The sequence below is a fragment of the Erpetoichthys calabaricus genome, chromosome 2 (genome assembly GCF_900747795.2).
Source record: "Erpetoichthys calabaricus chromosome 2, fErpCal1.3, whole genome shotgun sequence".
In the NCBI taxonomy this organism is placed as follows: domain Eukaryota; kingdom Metazoa; phylum Chordata; class Cladistia; order Polypteriformes; family Polypteridae; genus Erpetoichthys; species Erpetoichthys calabaricus.
In genome coordinates, this window is record NC_041395.2 from 38626310 (window position 1) to 38647469 (window position 21160).

Sequence of the window (21160 nt, forward strand, 5' to 3'; positions counted from 1 at the left end):
CAACACCCGAATGGGCTAAGGTTGAGGACATTAGTTACTAATAAAGTAATAAATAGTGTGATATTTAGTACATTCAATTGTTCCATGTATAAAAAAGGTTAACAGTTCACCCCTGTTCATACAGAAGAGAGTGGCAAATATATTATGGGCTTTAACCCCAGTGGGCAGAAACACCTTGAAGAAGCTAACTTAACAGCTTTGTTACAAAGTGTTAGCGCAATCAGCAGTAATTTAACTAAGGATTCTACCTGCGTGACAGAAAGAGACCCACAGTACAAAGTGTGTACTTCTCTGCTACACACGCGATACTTTGAAGTTTGTACTTTTACAGCCACGTGCCAGACGGTTCTTTCAGCTGAAAGGAAAAGTGGAGGTACCCACAACGATGCTCCACGTAGCACTTTACAGCTGACGTTTCTCACTGGGCACAATGCTCATTTTATTAACGACAACAGCAACACGAATGAGTGAATACGATATGAACATCCCACAATGGTGTACAGCGAAACATTCAAGGTTTAATTTAGTTGTGACTATTCAGACTACAAAACACAATCAAAGACATTCAAAGTGGTATTTGAATGTAACAGCCCTATTGCACAGTATGACCGCTTGAAAATAAACGTGCTGCTGAACATTGCTCTTAATTCCATCATAATGTTGTCTTTAATAGAAAGATTCTAGAAATGAGCAGCATTATAACATGTATTTTTAAAAGGACATATTTCTATAAAATGTATTTTTAATAAATCAAATTTCTTTTGCAGCACCATAAAAATAACATATAACACATTTTACACAATAAAAAACATTAGAAAAAAAAAGAAAATCAAATATAAAAGAATGCTACTATACCTGTATGCACCCGTAAGTTAACCCTGAGAATATTGTTCCTTTGCAAAAGTAGAAAATTTCTTTTAAAAAATAAAAAATTTAAATATGTACAAAATTAGAAAATACTGTTTGTGCACAAATCTCTGTATTTTGTGGCTTACATTCTAGCAGCTTTAACAATTTCGTAGAGGCTGTGAATATTTCAGTGTCCCTTTTTATCAGCTGAGACACCGCCACTTGATTCACCTCTACTGGATACGGCCTTCACTGTTTGTGATCCGTCACTTTCCAGAGCTGTCATATGTTTCAGAGAGGAGCTCGACTTCTCTGGCATTGTAGACAATGGCCTCAGGTAACATGTAAAAAGTCTCCGGTACTGCTGAGACTTAAATAACTCCTTGACTTCTTCTGCAAATAAATAGAAAGAATGTTAGCAACTAATGAGCATTCTATACAGGTGGATAACAGAACACTAAAAGGGAAATATTTGTTATGACCACAGATCGTTGGTTTTGTCTCTGTATAAGTCATGATTATCCTTTAAGTTTTTTGTGGCATAAATATAACAAGGCACAACATGTTTACTAACATTTACTTAGCTTTACTGAAATACATTGACAACAGTGTAATTTACAGAACAAATATTTGTTCTTCCTGTTAAAAGATACAGATTAAAAAAATGACTGAAACATGATTTTAAAGTCATTATACCCATCACTTATGCTGGAAAGAGCATCTTTAAAATGTGGAGAACCGTATCCAGCAGAAATTGAAAAGATCACAACATGCATACAAATTGATTGAATGGACAAGGATGAAGCTTATCTGAGGCCAACTGCAACATGAAGGGAGTTTTTGGAGATAGCAGGCATATCACAGTCATACTTCGTGAGCCTGAACTATGGGGTACACTACAAGCCATTTCACACTGTAAAGGACACCCAAGTTTAAATTCTCAGTCAATCTTCCAAAAACCATGTTGGAAGACAGGAAGGAGTCTATGACAGAAATGGAAAGCTTTAATTCTAAAGTATGTGCTTGGCACAAAGGCAAAGCAACTCATCAACCAAACAACACTACACCTAACTATTAAGTATGGTGGTAGCAGAAAATGATTCTCTTCCTTGGGGACAGGCTCTGATCACAATAGAGGGGAAAATGAATAGCACTAAGACATTGCTTCCTTCCAGCACGCTAAAGTAAAAAAAAAATTCACCTTTCAACACAAAAGTGATTTGAATCACACGGACGAGCCAAACACGGAATGATTCAAAAGGCAAGGAAGGTCCATGGCCAGCAATGACCCAGTCAGAGTCTGAGATTTACTCCCATTGGAAATCTGTGGACTCTCTAAACAGAGCAGTGCACAGGACAGCACTTTACTATTTGACTTTGCTTGTTCTTTGCAAAAAAGAGTGATAAAATTGTCAGAAATACTATAATCAAAACTTTCACAAAGTATTAAAGGGCAATACCCTCATGCAAGCAAGGCATAAGTTTTTAATTCTTAATATTTTTTTCTAAAATGGATCTATTTTTCATTTAAATGTTTTTTACTAGATAATAATACTTTGCATTTATATAGCGCTTTTCTCACTACTCAAAATGCTCAGCAATTGCAGGTTAAGGGCCTGCTCAAGGGCCCAGCAGAGCAGAGTCCCTATTGGCATTTACGGGATTCGAACCGGCAACCTTCCGATTGCCAGTGCAGATCCCTAACCTCAGAGCCACCACTCCACTCCTCTTACACAAGGTTAATAAAAAGTTGCACATGATGTGTGTTCATTTCAACTTGAACAAAAATGTTTATTTCAATAATGGTAGGTGGAAATGTGATACTAATTTTACTTAAAAAGTCAATTTTGCCCATATAGTATTTTAGGATTAAATTGTGTGGCTTTTTGTTTATTTGTATGTGTTCTATAAAACAGGAGTCCCTGCCCTGTGATCACTGCTGCCCAGGCTCCTGTTCTTGGCAGTTATGTTCAGGATAAACAGGTTTTGGAAATGAATTGGAAAATATGTATATACTGTACTTTCACAATTCTGATAGCAGGTTTTCACTTGCTAGCAGAACACTTCCATGACGGTTATGTTTCTTGATGTATATGAAATATTTCTCACATTAATTAAGGTGTTCAACATTAACTGTGTGAATGCAAAAAAAAATGTCAATCTACATTTCCATATCTGTTTCCATTTACAGTATATTAAAACAATATAATGAGAATATGTCAGCTCACAACAATAAATAAACTGTACTGTGCTTAATCTTCTTGCTAAATTAATTTCAGAGCTGATATGATACAGCAGCAAATGGGCATTCTATAGTTCAAACACAAGTGCAAAATCCTTCTCACAGAAATTCAGTCGAGTTTAAAATATCCACATTCCAGCATAATTGAATATCTCACCCAAGGTCAGCCTGGATTGCTGTTTCTTGTAAGTCTCCTGAAATATTTCTGTGGAGTGTAGGTCAGGGCAGATCAGTAAAGACTGCAGAAATGAGACAAACTCATCTTCTGACAGGTAGCCTTTTCTACCACCATCAAAAAGCTGAAGTAAAAGAAAAATTATGTTAGTACTTTGAACATCAGCAGTATGAATTTTAGACATGGATGCTGGACCATTTATAAATAGAAAAAGCCATTAGTTTTCTGCAGCATTAGGTGTTAGTTAAGCCTTGAAAGGTACAAACAATTCCTGCAAGATTTCTGAGTTTTGTTTATTACTTACAAACTCTCAGTCTGTATAAAAGCAGCTGTAAGTTGGTTCCCTGAAAAAAGGCCTTTTTGTATGACTTTCCAAATTACATTATTATTCTGTATTTGGTATCCTAAACTTTTTTTTTAACCTCTGAAAGTTTCTTCCTTTTCATTGTACAATTTCAGGCTAAATGCAATTTAAATTGTGCTTAAATTTCAGTAAACATTTTGAAAAATGGGGGTGTTTAATAACATCTGACTGGTAGTATGTGTATATAGTGGAACCTCGGTTTGCGAGTAACTTGGTTTACGAGTGTTTTGCAAGACGAGCTAAAATTTGCAATAAATTTTGACTTGATAAACGAGAGAGGTCTTGCAATACGAATAGTATGTATACGCTTTGTCTGCTGAGAGTCATGTGATCACAACTGAGCTGATAGTTCTTCTCTCTCTCTCTCGCTGAGGGATTGTGGGCAATCGTCTCCTATTCTCCGTTTGAGTCAACGTGCCTCACTCATATAGTCAACATCGGTACGAGCGTATACTGTTTACTACAGCATCGTGACTGTGTGTGCGTGTGTTTGTGCTGTGACGTGCGAGTCCCTGTCATGTGCCTCAAAACACTAGGCTGAGTCTCAGTACTTTAGCGACACCAGCTTTATTCAGCTTGAAACAGCAACAGTGCAGTTATTTATTGTAGCGGGATCTGCCACTCTCCTATACACAGACACAGCCAAGTAATACTGTGCCCTGTGCATTTATAATGTTCCTTGTTCCTTATATCACCCATCGATGGCAGGCGCTTATAGCATGTCCACGAACTTTTCGGATTCACTTTTACGGCAAACTGCTACAACGCTGGGAGACTGCGATTGCTTTGGGACGCTCTTCCACGTGTCGTCCCGTTGGGTGGAATCCCACAAGAGTTTAGAAACTCACTCACACCAGCCATGATTCTTTTCAAAGATAAAGTGCAGGTTAATTTGTTTTATGTATTTTTACTTTAGATTTTGTATTAATCATTTTTATATGAATAGTTTTGGGTTGTGGAACGAATCATCTGAGTTTCCATTATTTCTTATGGGGAAATTCACTTTGATATACGAGTGCTTTGGACTGCGAGCACGTTTCCGGAAAGAATTATGCTCGCGAACCAAGGTTTCACTGTATATAGTGTGTTTGTGTAGATGAGGACTGCCGGGTGAGACTGGCCTAACAACCCTCCTTTAAATGGATGAACAGGGGAATAACGGCTATCGGAACTGTTTCCTCCCCCAAGCTGCCAGGTAGCAAAATCCTGGGGCTAAGAACACCCACATGCATACCAGTAGGGCAACTTGTCAACTGAAGTCTTTATGTACAACCCTGATGGACACCATGGGTGTGACCAGGGGGCCCTACTCCTAATAAGCATCCCTATCTGGACCGGGGTCTGCTTGACCCAGAGGCACTTCCTCAGTGGGTGGTCGTGCCTCCAGAAATGCTCACCAGGTCCAGCATAAAAGGAGCCACCTCCTTTAACTCAAGGGTTTGATTGGAGTCAATGGACAATCCTGAAGAGGAGTGGAGTAGAAACTGCCATTAACCTGGAACTATTGTGGGAAGTGGTGTCTGAGGGATATGGGGTATAGGGGCACACTCTGGTGGCGACAATATCAATTCACCTCAATAAAAGTGTGTCTGCCCAGTTGCTATGTCTCTGACATTCCAAAAGATGGTGCCTCACAAACATTTTTAGTAATAAAATGTATTTGTCATTCTAATAGATGGCGCACCACAAACATTAACACTGCTTTTATGAATCCCATGCCAAATGGCATATAACAGACATATGCATTACATGGTGCACTGCAAATGTAAACGCTGAGGTCTAGGTTGATTACCATTCTTTACACAAGACGCCATTGTAAAATCCACTAAATCAGCTCTACAGTGCAATTTCAGAGAAGTTTATTTACAAAACAGCAGCACAGCCACGTTAAGCCAAATCTCAATGGGAAATCTCAAACATGAGGCAACGTGGCTGTAGATTTTTATTACAGTCAGATGTGTTAATAAGTGAGTACTGAGTATGTATAAATGGTCTTCTTGGTTAATTATATAACTAATGCACTGGTGCTTTGTGTACTGCCATGTTTTACTTTTTTAAGTAGGAGAGGTATTATAACTTTACAAATGCCTTCCTTGCCTCCATAGGTGCTGTCTGTGGGGAGTATTAAGTCTATTACATCATCATACTGGATGGGTGGGAGTCTACGTATTGCTACTGGCTACTTATAAAGGTGGACCTGGGTTTGACATGTCAGCCTAGCCGTTAGCCTACAGTGACAGGGCCAGATAAACCACAATCGTATCATAACAGCCCCATAAACCATAAACAGACAAATTGAATTTAGGTCCCTGAAGCAAATCGACCTGCCCAATATAATCCAAAATTTGATACAACTGAAATATGACAATCATCTTTAAACATCTATCATGGTTCCTGTTTACTGTGTTCATGTCAGGGTATGCAGACAACACAGTATCATCTCTCAAAGCACAAGGTCAGAGAGTTCATCAAATGAGAAGCCGCCTAAATCTTTCAATAAAAATTACTAATTTCTGAACTCAAGCAGATAGTTTGTTGAATGTGGCCAAACTGAATTATTATTCATGTTGTAGCCTATAATATTTTGCCCCCCAATGTTTATGACAACTTGGTGCATATGCCTGTCTCTTCAGTATGAAGACAATTACTGTTCTAAGAATACTACTTAGACGAGAACTAATGGAAGTCTTAATTGGACACATGCTCCCTCAAGCGGCACCAGACACTGTTTAACTCTGATGAACTCTTCTGGGTATCTTCTTGGCTTACATCCAACTTGACCTCCATATTGGCACTTTTAAAAAGCACAATTGCGGTTGCATCATCCTCAAAGGGTAAATTAATGGATGAAATTTGATTGATCATTCTTTGCTAAATTATGTGCTTGAAATGCTATTTTGAACAACAGGGACAGTCTCACACCGTCTTCTATATTTTATCTTATTATATCTTCTTAACATCCTAGAAATTCTTTTAGCATAAGACAGGCCATTACCAACACTCTCCTTAGCTAGTAGCTCTTAAAGTAATCAATCACATTCAATAGCCACAAACTTAATAGCAGCTTTGTTAATCTCTGGCTATGTATAAAGTGTTACCTTGAGGCATGAGGTCATGGAAATCATGCATTTATTTTTTATAAAACACTTGGCAACAAAGACTTACTGAACTATGAAAATTCCACTTCCCCTACAAAACAATGACAGTTGCTTGTTTAATCTAATTACAGTGTGATTTCAGAAATAAAAAATATATGTTTTGTGCATATTTTGTAAACCTCTAAGCTACACTCCTGTCTCTTATGTATGCTCAAGCCTTACTTTAAAAGCCAGTTCCAGCACTTCGTCCACAGCCCATCTTCGATCTGTGATAGCCAAGCAAACAACAAATGCTCTTAAGTCGAGATGTTCTTCAGGACCCTGAAATATACATTGGGACAACAACAATAAAAAAATGACTCGCCAAATATTGAGAGAAGTAAGGACGGATTATGTCTGTCAACCCACTGCAGTGATTACTAATGTCAGTTTTGCAACTGCAAACAATATGCTTGCATAAAGTCAGCAAAGGTTTGATTAACATTCAGTGAAGCATGTTAAAAAATGAATTTAATTTATACAGCTTCTAGCGCATTCTGAAATGGCAGCTGGCCAGTTGGAAAAAAACATCTCAAAGCATAATTAAAATTCAAACCATGTTATCTACAAAAGAATTACAAATTAACAGACCAACAATCATTTGACTTTTCTTCTAAATTTCAGTCGTGAATTTCACTCATTTTGATCAAGTTATGATCTAAAGATAACAGGAAAAAAGAAGAATAAATCTTAGTATAATAATAAAAAGTCACTACAAAAGCAAAGAACATCTTTTACAGCCACAAGGCAGAGGCAGTTAGATAAATAGGTCAGTCTCAACAGTGTAAGAATTATAATCGTACCTTGCCAAAAATGCTGAATATTTGCTGGATGACATTTTCTGGTAGTGTGTTTACCAAGGAACTGAACTGCTCCATTCTCAGCCACGGGCCCACACCTTTATGACACTTTTCAATCAGCTCTTCTAAGTTCATTTGTAAATTATGTTGCCCCTGGCTGTGAAATATTAATCACAAGATAATTAAATATATTCTGCTAAAAGTCAAAATGCAAGAAACATGCAAATAATAGAAGATTGTTCCATTTGATTTAAACAGCTAGGAGTTAGTTTTTGAAATGCATTTTCCTTTAATGGACCTTGAAACATACAGTAGTCATTAACATTTTGAAATAATTAAACACACAATTTGTTTTTACACTTTAATTTTTCTTTTTTTCTGTTTCCACCTCACAAGTCTGCGCTCCTGGGTTTATTATTGTTCCAGGTGCAAAGTCAATCTGTGATATTTTGCATGTTCCCTATAAGACTTCATGGGTTTTCTGCAGATCTGCGGTCCACTCCAAAGGCATGCCTGTGAGCTTAAATAATTACTCTAAATTGTCCAAGTGTTAGTGAAGGAGAGTGCTGGAGTGTGTGATGATGATGATGATGATGATGATGAAGAAGAACTTGGATCCTGTCTGTGGATGGTTCTAGCCCTGCACACACCGCCCACAGGACAGGATTCAGTTCCCAGTGATTTTCTTCTACAGCTTAATTCAGCTTACATTTCAACTTTAAATCTCTTTAATTTTTAGGTTTAACAGCATTATAGTAATGTATTAAATCTGTAATATGACAAAATAACAGTAGTTTCCCATTCTGATATGTTATGTCCAATAAATCCCCCCCCCCCCCCCCCCCCCTTATTAGAAAGACCCACCTAGACTCAGGTAGTCATTTGTTTCTCAAACATCCTGAATTTGTTATGCCATGGATGCCATCACTAGCCTGCAAAACTAATACAAGATAAGAAGGATCCATGGATTCAAGCAGTTTATACCAAATTCTGACCCTATCCTTTGGATATCACAGCAGAAAGAGACATGTCAGACCAATTTCCATTCTTCAAATGTAAAGTTTTCATGATTACTTGCCCATCTGCATCTCATCTTCCTCTACACACAAATTGAATACTGTATGGTCTTCTGGCGCACTAGCTGCTTTAAGGTCTGCATGATTGTGTATTTAAAGAATCACTTCTGATAACTGGTGTAGTAAAAAGATGAGTATTTGTGGTCTTTTGGTTCATTTAAACGAGTCTGGTTATTATTCTCAGATGCTTCTGCCTAAAGTAGTGCAGCCTTCTGATTACTGTACTATTCTCTGTAGTGTTGTTGTAGTGTATACAACTTCCAGGAAGACAGGTGTTATTCTGAGATGCTAGAAGCAAAATGTTTCGCATGAAAAACGACAGACAAAATCACTTACATTATGCACCTTGTGCACTTTAGTGTTCATAAGCATTTTATGTATTTTTGAAAACACGTAATCCCATTTGGAGGAGCAGGCTATTTGTGTTAATGGGTAAGTGGGACAAATAAAGTGGCTATTGAGCATATAAGCTTCTCTCTGTCAATGATATATTAAGCCATGAGACAGAGCAAACGCTCACACACAAGGAAGAACGGCACAAGTTTGTGAACATGGCCTATTTTGGTACCCAGAAAGGTGGGATTGTAGAAAAGCCAACCTATATGCCTGTAACTATGTACTGTATATACTGCCTATATTTTTACGGTAAAAGAGGCTGTTCGCTCATGTTTGTTTTTTTGTTTATTTCATACTTTGTGATTTTCATTTGTTCATACCACCCTGTTTATGTATTTAATAAAACCACTTGATTAATGATAAAATCTTGAAGCTTTCTTTTACAGTTTACAACTGGCTGAAGTGACCGCTGCTGGCATTCCAGATAATTCATATTGAATATAAGAGTCTACCGCCACAAAATATTTTGAATGCAACAGGATTCTACTGTTGAAGTGAAATGTCTGTGGTTTTACCTGGAAAACTGAAGCACAGACTCCAACTCCCTTACTTTTGGCTCAAGGGGCAGTTTTAGCTTTCCAATGCAAAAGACTGGTCTTTTGGATTCAAATTCAAATTCTGTTGCAGGAACTCCCAAAGACCTACAAATAGCAGAGAACTGATTTTATAAAATGCAAACTGCATATTAAAAGTCATAATGAAATAGTAAATTCTTAAACTATCACTGCGCCTTGATGACTTATGATTTACAGGCATGCAAGTAATTCACTTTCTTTTTGGAAACAGCATTTAAACTATAGTGCCCAATTACGTTAACAAAATTTACTTACTTACAAGTAGAATAATTAAGGCATACAATAAAATGTATATAACCAAGAAAGAGATTACAATACAAATGCTTACTTTCCCATTAACCTTTGAACATTGCTTGCAAAGAGAACAGGGTTGGCCTTTTCATCTTCATCTGGGTAATAGACAGGCAAAAACTATAGTAACAAAAAAAAAAGATTTTTCTATGAAGTTGTTCTTCACATATTAATCATAAAGATTATGTACATATATAATATCATCACTTCACTCAACATATACATGTATGTAGCAATACATTCACTGAATATATATATACAGTACAGTGTATATTTTATATGTGAATTTCCCATTGGGATTAATAAAGTATCTATCTATCTATCTTATTTATATATATATATATATATATATGTGTGTGTGTGTGTGTGTGTGTATGGATGGTTGAGGTTTTCTTTCTCTAATGTATCAATCTTTTTTCCTGTCTCCTGTTTTGAAACATGTATGGATGCATTTTAGGAAGCACACCTTTTCCCCAGCAAAATGCACACTACTCACGTTATTGTACTTCCACACAATAACATAATACAAGGTAAATATACATCTTAATTAGAGCTGGGCAAGTTAATGCGTTATTAAGTGACAATACCAATTAACCATTTTTCTTTTTCATCTCTAGCCAGGAAGACTAAGACCTAGACGAATAACAGTGAAATAACTCACCTCCATCTACATCCTTCTGGTTCCCATTTCTTAAAACCATTCAACATGATAGATAGATAGATAGATAGATAGATAGATAGATAGATAGATAGATAGATAGATAGATAGATAGATAGATAGATAGATAGATAGATAGATAGATAGATAGATAGATAGATAGATAGATAGATAGATAGATAGATAGATAGATAGATAGATAGATAGATAATTTTGCAATTTTTGTGTTTAGAGGAAATACTTACCTCAATCTCAACATTTGTGTAAAACTGGGACAAGGTGTAAAGTAGAACTTGCAAGCTAAACAAAAACAAAAGGATACAATAAAAATCTGCCAGTAAAACCTTACGGCAACAAATGATTACATAGTCTTACTTATAGCAGTGTTACAACGGTTAAATCTATACTTTAAAACTGGATTTCTTGCACACTTCACAGTTACAGCAGGTCGGTAATATAGAGTTGTTGCCCACCAATGCTAAATGTTATGTTTCAGTAAAGGTTGTTGCCCTGGCTATGTTTAATGTTTGTGTACTCAGTATTTCTGTTGTTTTTAAAATGTCATTCTGCATAGTCTTATGTTTTTCTATAATATGATTTTATTTGATATTTTGTATTGTTGCATTAAATTCTTACATATATGTAGTTCTGTCAGTTGTCTGCCCAATGGAGGTGGGGCCACCTAATCATACAGATCGGATACTGGCCTGAGTGGTATTTGTCAGAGTCTTCAATTTTGAATATATTTTACATTTAATTAAGATTTAAGGAATCTACTAGCTTTAATTATTTTTGAATTATAATTATAGTTTTTATTTTGCTTGTTATATCGCTGCCATTTTAAAGGCACTATTGTTGATTCCTTTGGCCAGGAACATCCGGAAGTGGGCATGTCATCAGAGGTCGTGGCTCTGTCATTCACAATGCAACAGGATAAAAGTTCATCTAAAGGTATACTTCCTCATCTGACTACACAGATTAGAAAACCCTTCAAATCTTTTTAAATGTTTTTTCCTCTGGTTTTTGAACTCTCTGCAACTCTTCTGACTTTTCTTATTTTGTCGTTGGTAGCTGATTGTTGTACTTCTAGTTCTGACCCTCACTTCAGTTTTTCAACTACATCCTTTCTTCCACTCTCCCACTGAAATCTCAGGCTTGCTATGCATAATAGTATTTAAAGAGTAACGATGCACTGGAGATTCAGCATTGGATTTGTTTTGTGATTGTTTGCTTTGTTTGGATTTACTGACTAAAAACTCAGCTTTGCTCTAAAGGTACCTGTGTGTTGGCTTCTCTTGTATTTGCCTATTTTAACCTTTTTATTTCCTTGCCTTTTTGTTTTTTTAATAAATAAAGGAACTTGGAGGTAGAGGACCATGACTTGCCTCTCTCATCCTTTTTGGACATCTTTGTACTTTTGATATTTAAAAGCCTTAGCCCCATTTTTGGACCTGAACAGGCAGGAAGCCTGCCTTTTGAGGTTGGGGCTATGCTGCCGGGGGGAGGTCTGTCAAGTGGACCTACACCGGTAAAGAAAGCACATCTGGCAATTTATTTGTTTATGTTTAAGGCCTACACTGTTATTTTTTTAGCTGTGTGTGTGACATTATTCACAACAAATGTATACTCACTGATAATGTAGAAAGAATGTAATGCTTATTTTGTATAATGCTTTATTAAGACATCAAATCTTGTCCCCTTTGAAAGAATCCATTTTGAATGAAATTTGGTAGGTTTATCCTTGGATAACATTTGTATCTCCATTATTACGCTACTTATATATTCACCACTATAGTAATTAATCAGTCTTCCATCTTACCAGTTAATTCCTTTCCATGTCCACCTCACTGTATCCTAAAAACAAAGATAATTATAAAAATATCAAACAGAGGTATTATTTGATCACAGTATTCCTTGTAACTCTTCTATAATAATGTCTTATTTGTTTTTTCTCATAAAGAAAAAAAAACACCAATTAGTATTTTACATAGACTGATTACCTGGGAAAACAATGAATGTGTGAGGTGCCATGGAAACATAATTATAAATAAAATGGTTATAAATATCTTTAATGGGCTGGCACATTGTGCAGGGACTGTTCCTGCCTTGAGTCTGGTGCCTGCTGGGATCATTTTACATAGAAGTTATATTTTTTTTTTTACCATTAACCAAATTTACAATGATTTCAAGCAAGTGCACAAAATACACATTTGAATTCAGAACATTACTGGTGTAGGACATGAACAGCTATAATGGAGGAAGTGGAACATAAGAAGACATTAACACTTACCAGTTTGTTTGTATAACGAATGAGCACCGGTTGAATAGGCACACCAGTGATAAAGGCCCCTAAAATAAAAATGTGAGATGTACTAGAGAAAAGCCAAGCAAAATGACACCTTTTATTGGCTAACTAGAAAGATTACAAAAAGATTACTGAGATGTACTAGAAATGCTCATGATTACATTTTCCATTCCCTGTCTGGCAATATTAGGGCAGTCAACTCAGTCACTCACTCACTCCATTTCTTTTCTCTGTAACTTCACAAAATCCCTCTATAATTCAGAATCTAATGATTAGCGACTAGCGCTGGCCTCACTTCAAATGGCAATTGACAAAACTAGTAAAAACAGGGGTCAAATCCTAATTCTCCTCTTTTAAGTCAGTGGGTAACTGATGTTTTATATTGTTTGAAATTGGAAAAAATCGAATTCTCACTTAGAGGATCTGTGCAGAACTTTTTCAAAACCTGGCAGGATCTGATCAATTATATTTTAGAATAAGCTCTTAAAGCACTGAGGAAGCAGATTCTCTTCCCATTTCTTTTTCTTCTCCATTTATCTTTATCCGCCTATTAAACTCATCAATTTATTTATTTTTACTAGCTTTAAGTTTAACTCCATTGGCCTTGCTTTATTTCTCAGGGGTGGGGGTGGATTTGTTTTCAATCCTAATTTTTTGTAAAAATTGACTATTTGTATAGAATGACAATAAAATCAATAAAATTTAAAGGAAAAAAAAAATGGGTCAACGCTTCCTTCTCTGGCCCCATGCAACAAAAATAAGTCATTAGTTCAGATTATTTACAGACATAAAAACTACTAAATGGATAAAGAACTTGGAAAAAACAGTCAAATGAAATGCCACTGATAGAGAACTTTAAGGACAGTTATCCATGTCAAGTAACACATAATTGTTTGCCAAAGTGACCAGCAAAACCATGCATCTAGGCAATTACAGGTGATAAAGTGGGGCTTAAATATATGAAACATCAATTTATATTGCTTACTGTAATTATGGAAAGTCCAATTTCTATTGCAGTACTGCAGTATAGCAGAATATGCAATTTTAGTACATTTGTTTACTTAAACTGATATTTTGTATTTTGCTTTAATCAGAAATGTGTTTGTTCCATTAACCTGAGACTTGAAGACATTTCATTCACTTTATAAACCTCATATTTTTCTAGACAGGGTGTGATGAAACTAGAATTTGGCAGCAATGGGTGCAGCTACTACATCACAAGTACACTTGTGCACAACTTCACCCAACCTAGTTTGGAGTAGCCAGTTCAGGCAAAAGCAGGTTTTTGGAATGAAAGAGAAACATGCACATTCAATGCAGAAGCTACTCCAGCTGGAATTCAAATTAGGGTCAAATGTTGTTTAGCTGGAAATAAAATTAGGGCACCACCATATTACCTTTCTATTTTTGATTTGAAAAACAATTCTGTGTAATAAATTGAGTACGCTACTGTTCATTATCCCTCAAACTCACTGTACTGAAAAACACCTATGAAAAGCTGAAGTCTGAATAGATTAAACTTAGCTATCTATTAAATAGCAGAACAGTGTGAAATTGGAGCAGACTGATGAAGCTGTCAAAGACACTAGCTTGCCACTACACAAACTTTCCAAGTTTACATAAGAAAGGGAAACATATTTATTAGTACATTCTTACATCTTTGTTTTCCCACTTCTATGTGTGATCCAATATTTATTACTACATTAACAGAATAAAAATCAAAAGCACTTTTGCTACTTAACATGTTAAAAACAAAAAATCTTGTTAAAAAAACTGGTGGAAATAAACTTAAATACAATTCTGAAGCTATTAAGAAAACAGAAACATACCAGGTTTAAATTTAATAAGAGACTTCCCATTGGTTGTGGTTCCCTCTGGAAAAATAAGGATCTGTAAACAATAGTGGAAACAGAGGTTAAAGAAAAATTTTCCATTATATAAATTTGTAAGAATGGCTGAAGTTACATACATTAAATAAACCATCAACCATGGTGGACCCACTGGATGTGCACTTACTTGAGACCACCGGCCAGCAGAGCAGACTCTTCTTTTGAGCTCCTCTACACCTTTCCTTCGTGACTCTGGATCTTGCCGTGACACCATAATAGACTGGCTGAAGCGCAGCAGTGCTGAAAACAAATGTTGAACCGTAATAAGAGATTACATTTTCATGCTGGAAACAGCCGAGACTGAGTTTCAGGTTTATTTAATTGAGGGAATATTTTGTGTCTTGAAGTTTGGCTGTTCTCTCAGGGTTTTTAAATGAAAAGAATACACATTCAGTATCTTATTATAACTTTTTTACAATTAATCTGTAAAGGTCTTTAGAAACAATGATATTAAAGTGGTGACATGTAACATGTTAATTAGCACATGCACATAAGAAATTCACTATACTCTGTACACGTCGATAATAACCTTATAAACCAATTATGAATAAAAAATAACTACTATGCTGATCATATATCATACTAATATGCTTATCATATACTGTAACACAGATTTTATGCACTAAATTAAACGCTGGAATTTAGAGGCAATGTTTGCTGATTCAGTCTTTGCTTTAGACTTTTCTCCAATTCTCCCTTACGGAGTTGCTTCCTGCAGTAAGGCTTTAGGGCCTAATTTTAGGCTATGGAAACTAAAGGAGTGCTTAATGCTTCATTCACAAAGTCTCAATAATAACACTTTGACCATCTAATTCTGTAACATGGTAGATTCAATTTAAGTCACTTATTTACTAGAGCAAATTGGTGGCTTGTACAAAATATATAGGGGATGAATAAAAAATTGTAACTATTGTGTAAATTTTGATACAATCATCAATGATGGTTGGATCAGTGCTTACATCATAAGCTAAAGTAGTCTAATAAAAAATAAAATGTCAAGACTGTGGTTTGGAGAAGAGAATATCAGCATTCCACTCAACAGCTTATTTCTATGTGCACTCCAAATGTACAGTGCCATCCATAATATTTGGGACAAAGACACATTTTTCCTTGACTTACCCCTCTGCTCCACATTTTAAAATTACAAATCAAACAATTCAGATGCGATTAAACTACACATTGCAAAGATTCATTTAAGAATACTTGCATATATTTCGGTCACACCATGTAGAAGTGACAGCGCTTTTTATACATTCCTATCCCACTGTTCACCCTCAAATTCTTTTATCTGAGCATGATGTAGGACTTCAGGCTTTTGGAATTTACAACACACAATTGCAATTTCAATCACAGCATTTTATTTAATGTGTGACACTTATCAATTCACTCAACCTATTGTAGAAAGCATATATTCAAACAACTGGGATATATCCTGATCCTACAGTGGTTAAATGCATCTGCCAAATAACTATTCAACCCTTCAGCCATCCATTTTCTACCTCCAATTTTTCAATTACAGCGAGCCACCTAAGCAGTATTAGGTTTAATGTAGGAAACAGTCTTCTATATCTGAAATGACCTGTACATTTCCTACCAGTCTTTTCAGAGGAGATAACATGATGTACTGTTCTTTAGTCTCAACGTTTTGACTTGGTTTTATCCGGCCTTCAGGTAACATTTGATAACAAAAATATTTTACTTTACTATATTATAAGCCAAGGCATTGGTAATATGACTTTGCTATTTTTTTGCCTATTTTCCCAGTCAGAATCTCACTAATTCTCTAGGGTTTACTAGCTGCAGACAGAGACATTCAATCCACATTGTTGTGCTCATGAAAAGTGCTCACCTCCCAGCACAGGAATACTGAGATTCTCTGAGCGTGACATTACACTGGCAAGGTCACACGGTATTTCCACAACAGCATCCATGAAACTTGAATGAGGTGCTGCTACAAGAATGGGAGCTTCTGCCGACGAAGCCCGTTGGCCTTTCACTTTTATTCTGATAAAGCCCAAGAAAAAAAACAAAATTCGACACAAGATCTTCACTGCCATATGTGTGAATGACCTATTGCAGAAAGAGAAGTGAGAATGAATGAGTTTAAAAATCATTTTTACAATATACAACACTTTATTTTTAATGACAATGAACCTAATGTCACTCTAGTTTTCATTTCTCATAACACATAATATTACCTTTAAAACCATCCATAGTTATCTGTGTTTAATACATGTCACTTACTAAAATGCACATGTATTTTATACTTCTAAAGCTTCTATGACTTTACATTTTTTTAAATAAAAGGAAACATTGCATTCAAGGCATGATACTGTGGGGGTTTGACCCTTTAGTTCCATTCCTAACAAAAAAATAAAAATGGTTGGATAGACATGTTTGAGAAAAAGCAAGAAACTGTTTTATTTGCTTGAATTTTCAAAAATGTTTAAATGAGATTCAGCATTACATTATCATGTATTATTGATACAACAATTTCTATCTTTCAGCACAAATGTATAGAGAAGATCATTTGTAATTTTTTAGCTGTTTTATGTGAAATGTTAAAGATGACTAAATTGAATATACAGTATGTCAATATTTAAAAAAAAAAAACAACATAACATTCTCAAATTTGCTCAATCCAATTCAGAGTTACAGCATAGGCCAGCATCCAGCTGGCAGGGCTGGGCACAAGGCAAGAAATTCAAGGCCCATAAACAAACTTGTTTACAAGCTAGTTGTAGTAGAATCTAGTTATATTTTGTATCCTCGCTTTTTTCTATACTGAAATTCTTTGAAGTGTTTGTTTCTGATGTGCATCAGAATCACTTTTACACTCTAGTACCCAATGTACAAGAATTTAATTTGGTACGCTTGGAGCTGCTTATAACAGAAAACATTACATATAAATAACAAAAGTTAGACAACATACATTATAAACAGTTATAGAACAGTGCAATTATAAAGATGTGTAAAGGAGAGTGTGTGTATAGCGTGTATACATGCACATGTACACACATACAGTACATACATTGTACATACACACATACTCTCTCACCTTTTCATACAGTCTATTAAAGAACACCATGAATAAGCAAAGAATACAGGTGAAATTGCTGGTTTACAAGGGCTATGGTGCTGGGAAAGAAACTGTCTAGGTGTCTATTAGTTTTAGTTTTAATTGACCTAAAGTGTTTACCAGTGGGGAGTTTTTGTAACAAGTGATGACCTGGGTGACATCAGTCAGTGATGATCCTTTTGGCATGGTTTATGATACTAGATTCATGCAGTTCTGCCACAGATGGAAGTGCACAGCAAATTATTTTCTTAGCTGACCTCACAACGTGCTGTAATTTATTTCTGGGTGGACCATATGACAAGGTACTCTAATATACAGCAATTAAGTGGTATACGCTTTTCATAAGTTATTATGTGCAGCTGCTTTTCAAAAACTGGTCATGTTAACAGAGCCATTTTTGGAAAAATTAAAGTTGCTATCACCAAATATGTTTACAAAATGTTACTGTAAATGCAAGAATGACATATATTTATGAAATGAATAATTATCAGGAAGGATATGTGGCCATAAAAAATTACTCCTAAGATTTATTATAACTGGTCAAAGTGGGTGAGTCTGAAAAATGGTTGTTAAATTGGCAGGGAGAGATTAATTGAAATGTAGGTCTAATAAAGAAAACAGGGCATGAATGCAATTTTCCTTTTATTAAAAAATGTAAAGTCATAAGAGACAGGTAGCTGACAACAAACACTTTATAGAGTTCACAATGACTCGATACACAGTGACTAGAAATGCATCCCTCCCACACACAATCTTTGCATAAAACAAAACCTGTTTTATGGTATTCAGTGTGTACATATCAATAAGCAATGGAACTTTAAGCGCTACACTCTGAAGTTATATTTTAACTTGGAACAAAAACTGAAAAAATTTCTAACGCAACAGAGTCTAACAATAATATGCGTTTATACCAAATTACAGACATCAACATTCTGTTTTAGGTGAGATGCAATTGACAAAAATTTAAGTGTGAAAAAAACACCAGAACTAAGAAAGCTGTTGGCTCCTGCACTTTTAGTTCATACAGCCTAAATCTGTGCCAAAAACTAATGACCCTGACCTGTCCTTTACATCTCTAAATTGACAAAAGGAAAAGGTGAGTTGAATAAGATAAGAATTTTAATTAGAATGAAAAATTACAGGCTTGTGGTACATAGCCACAACAATATAGACTGAATTTGACAATCTATGCAAAGGATCCCTGACATGATTTATTAATAGTGTATTTATTATATCATACGATATTTGAACCGGCAATTCAACCTAACACGCTCGTCCATACTATTTACCAAAATAACATCAAGTTGAGACTTGAAGGTCCCTAAAGTCGTACTCTCAATCACACTACTTGGTAATTTATTCCATGTGTCTATGGTTGTTTGTGTGAAGAAAAATTTTCTAACATTTGTGTGAAATCTTCAACTAGTTTCCAGTCATGCCCCTGTGTTCTTGTTGAAGTTTTTTAAAGCACCAGCTGTGATTTACTGAATAACTGAAGTGCAGTATTGGTGACTTCCTGTTGCAGCAGAGTGAGCAAAGTAAGAGAGATATACAGTATTCCACTACTAATTTAAGTGCTACAAATTTAATACCCTTCTTGCAGTGAAATTCGACGACCCATATCACTAGCTTCAAAAAATACTTTACTTTTCTTTCCACTTGCATTACCTTCTCCAGCCAGTGATAGGTGAAGACATCTGTTCTGGACTTAAACCCCAAATCCTCAGCAGACAAAAAGGCCACAGCAGTAAAAAGCATATGGAAGACAGTACTGCCCTGACTGGAACAAGCACCAGGCCCAGCAGTACCATCTGCAGGAGGGGAGAAAATTATTTAAATTAATATTCCTTAAAATTCCCACACTGTACCACATTAGCGTTCAAAGGAAGCTTACCTTTACTTTCTGACAGAAAGATAAGTGAACGTAATGCACAAATGGGTTGACATAATCATGATCCATTGCCTCTGTGCTGGTGTCAGGTCCAGAATCTGGTAAATTGAGAACTTCCATTTTAGTGTGACTAAATTTGACAAAATGTTTACAAACTACACGGTGTCCTGGTTTGAAAAGTAACAAAAAAAAATAAATAAATAAAAACTAGAAAATATAAATTCAGAAATATCAGTGCGCAACACTTACATTAACAAAAAAACAGAATGTGTGCCAATACTGGCTCTCATCAGCAGTTATTATCATATAAAAACATATTAAAATCTGGAAGAGTGCAAAATTAGGAAGGAAAAGTCAATGCTGCCTCCTGATTACGGTGATTTCAACTCTATAAATAAAAAAATCCTTTCATATTGGGTAGAGAACAACCAGGTGGTGTTGTGTTAGGCAGAAGGCTGTGTTAATACTTTAGAAAGCAGAAACATCCAGGAGCCTGTTGTCTGTCCCACATGCAGCTAAAACTGAGAGTTAGGAATTCTCTCTCTCTCTCTTTCACTCATTCAGCCACTCATTCTTTCACGCATAATTACAGACACACCCCCTTTCAGAGGGGCCTGTGCCTAAATCATTCCTGCAAAAGAGACAGGCTGCCTAGGAGTAATGCTGACCTGACTTAAAAGGAAACTACTCAATGACTAAACTGCTCACGCTCAGGCTGGCAATATGACTGGAATGTCTATTTCAATTATTTTTCATTTAAAAAAATAAATAAAAGACATCCAACACCACAGACAATTCAAATAAAAGGAAAATATCTCACAAAGGTCCTGAGATGTTACTAAATATTTTTAACAAATATTATCAGTTCACCTTTACTTTTACTTGCCAGATTAGATAGCTCTGATTTGGACTATTAAAATCCACATTATAATACAGACTGAAAATTCTGAGTGCTCCCCCTGATCCTGTGATATTTCATAGAAATGCTGATTCGAGGCCAATACCGCTTCCTAATCAGGTTCAAACTGCTAGCTGTTGAAGGCTTTCAGAGTGATTGCTCTTTTTCATGCTACACTGTTGCTTACTGAGGACGGGCGGGAGGTCACGCGTTGCCGTGCGCTAGGGGGGTGTTTGCTAACGCTTACTGGTGGGGCCTGCCTGCAATGTCACTGAACAGGTGTGGCTCGTTTCTCTTGCCTTTTCAGGTCCTGGAATCTCAGTGGACGGCAGGGTGTGGAGCGCAATGCCTGCATGATGCATTTAACCCCTGAAGAGCAAGAAGCTAAAATAAGCTTTTAACACTATATTTGGAATATATGTGGCTTCAGGGCTGGACGCAGTTTACACTAAAAGGAGCTGTGTCTTGATACCTACCTTGTGAAATACTGAGTGAAATGCCAAATACAGGCTGTTTTAAGGCGTTTGTACAATTT

The 21160-nt window shown here is 35.9% G+C and overlaps 1 protein-coding gene across 5 annotated transcripts; it reads right to left on the reverse strand.

Moving 5' to 3' along the window:
• Positions 1 to 498: 498 nt before the first annotated feature.
• Positions 499 to 20814, reverse strand: lpcat4 (lysophosphatidylcholine acyltransferase 4). 5 transcript variants are annotated; one of them, XM_028793619.2, is made up of 15 exons: positions 20598 to 20814; positions 19731 to 19825; positions 19505 to 19647; positions 16607 to 16827; positions 14885 to 14997; positions 14698 to 14758; positions 12854 to 12912; positions 12383 to 12417; positions 10809 to 10863; positions 9943 to 10025; positions 9555 to 9680; positions 7571 to 7724; positions 6951 to 7049; positions 3249 to 3390; positions 499 to 1242 (listed from the first exon to the last, which is right to left on the reverse strand). In XM_028793619.2, the coding sequence occupies exons 2-15, from the start codon at positions 19794 to 19796 to the stop codon at positions 1037 to 1039; spliced, it is 1563 nt and encodes a 520-aa protein (XP_028649452.2). In that variant the 5' UTR covers positions 19797 to 19825; positions 20598 to 20814; the 3' UTR covers positions 499 to 1036. The 5 variants fall into 5 exon arrangements, 3 of the variants coding, with proteins under 3 accessions (XP_028649452.2, XP_028649450.2, XP_028649449.2); XM_028793617.2 differs by lacking the exon at positions 20598 to 20814 and adding an exon at positions 19977 to 20345; XM_028793616.2 differs by lacking the exon at positions 20598 to 20814 and having other exon boundaries at positions 19731 to 20347.
• Positions 20815 to 21160: the final 346 nt, after the last annotated feature.

What these genes read in the sequence shown, in the direction of transcription:
- lpcat4 (XM_028793616.2), bottom strand. Translation starts at nt 19,847, where the DNA reads ATGGAAGTTCTCAATTTACCAGATTCTGGACCTGACACCAGCACAGAG. An exon ending in CTGCTGGCCGGTGGTCTCAA is followed by an intron (nt 14,759 to 14,884) that starts GTAAGTGCACAT and finishes TATTGTTTACAG; the next exon opens with ATCCTTATTTTTCCAGAGGG. An exon ending in TCTTATTAAATTTAAACCTG is followed by an intron (nt 12,913 to 14,697) that starts GTATGTTTCTGT and finishes TTTTTATTTTAG; the next exon opens with GGGCCTTTATCACTGGTGTG.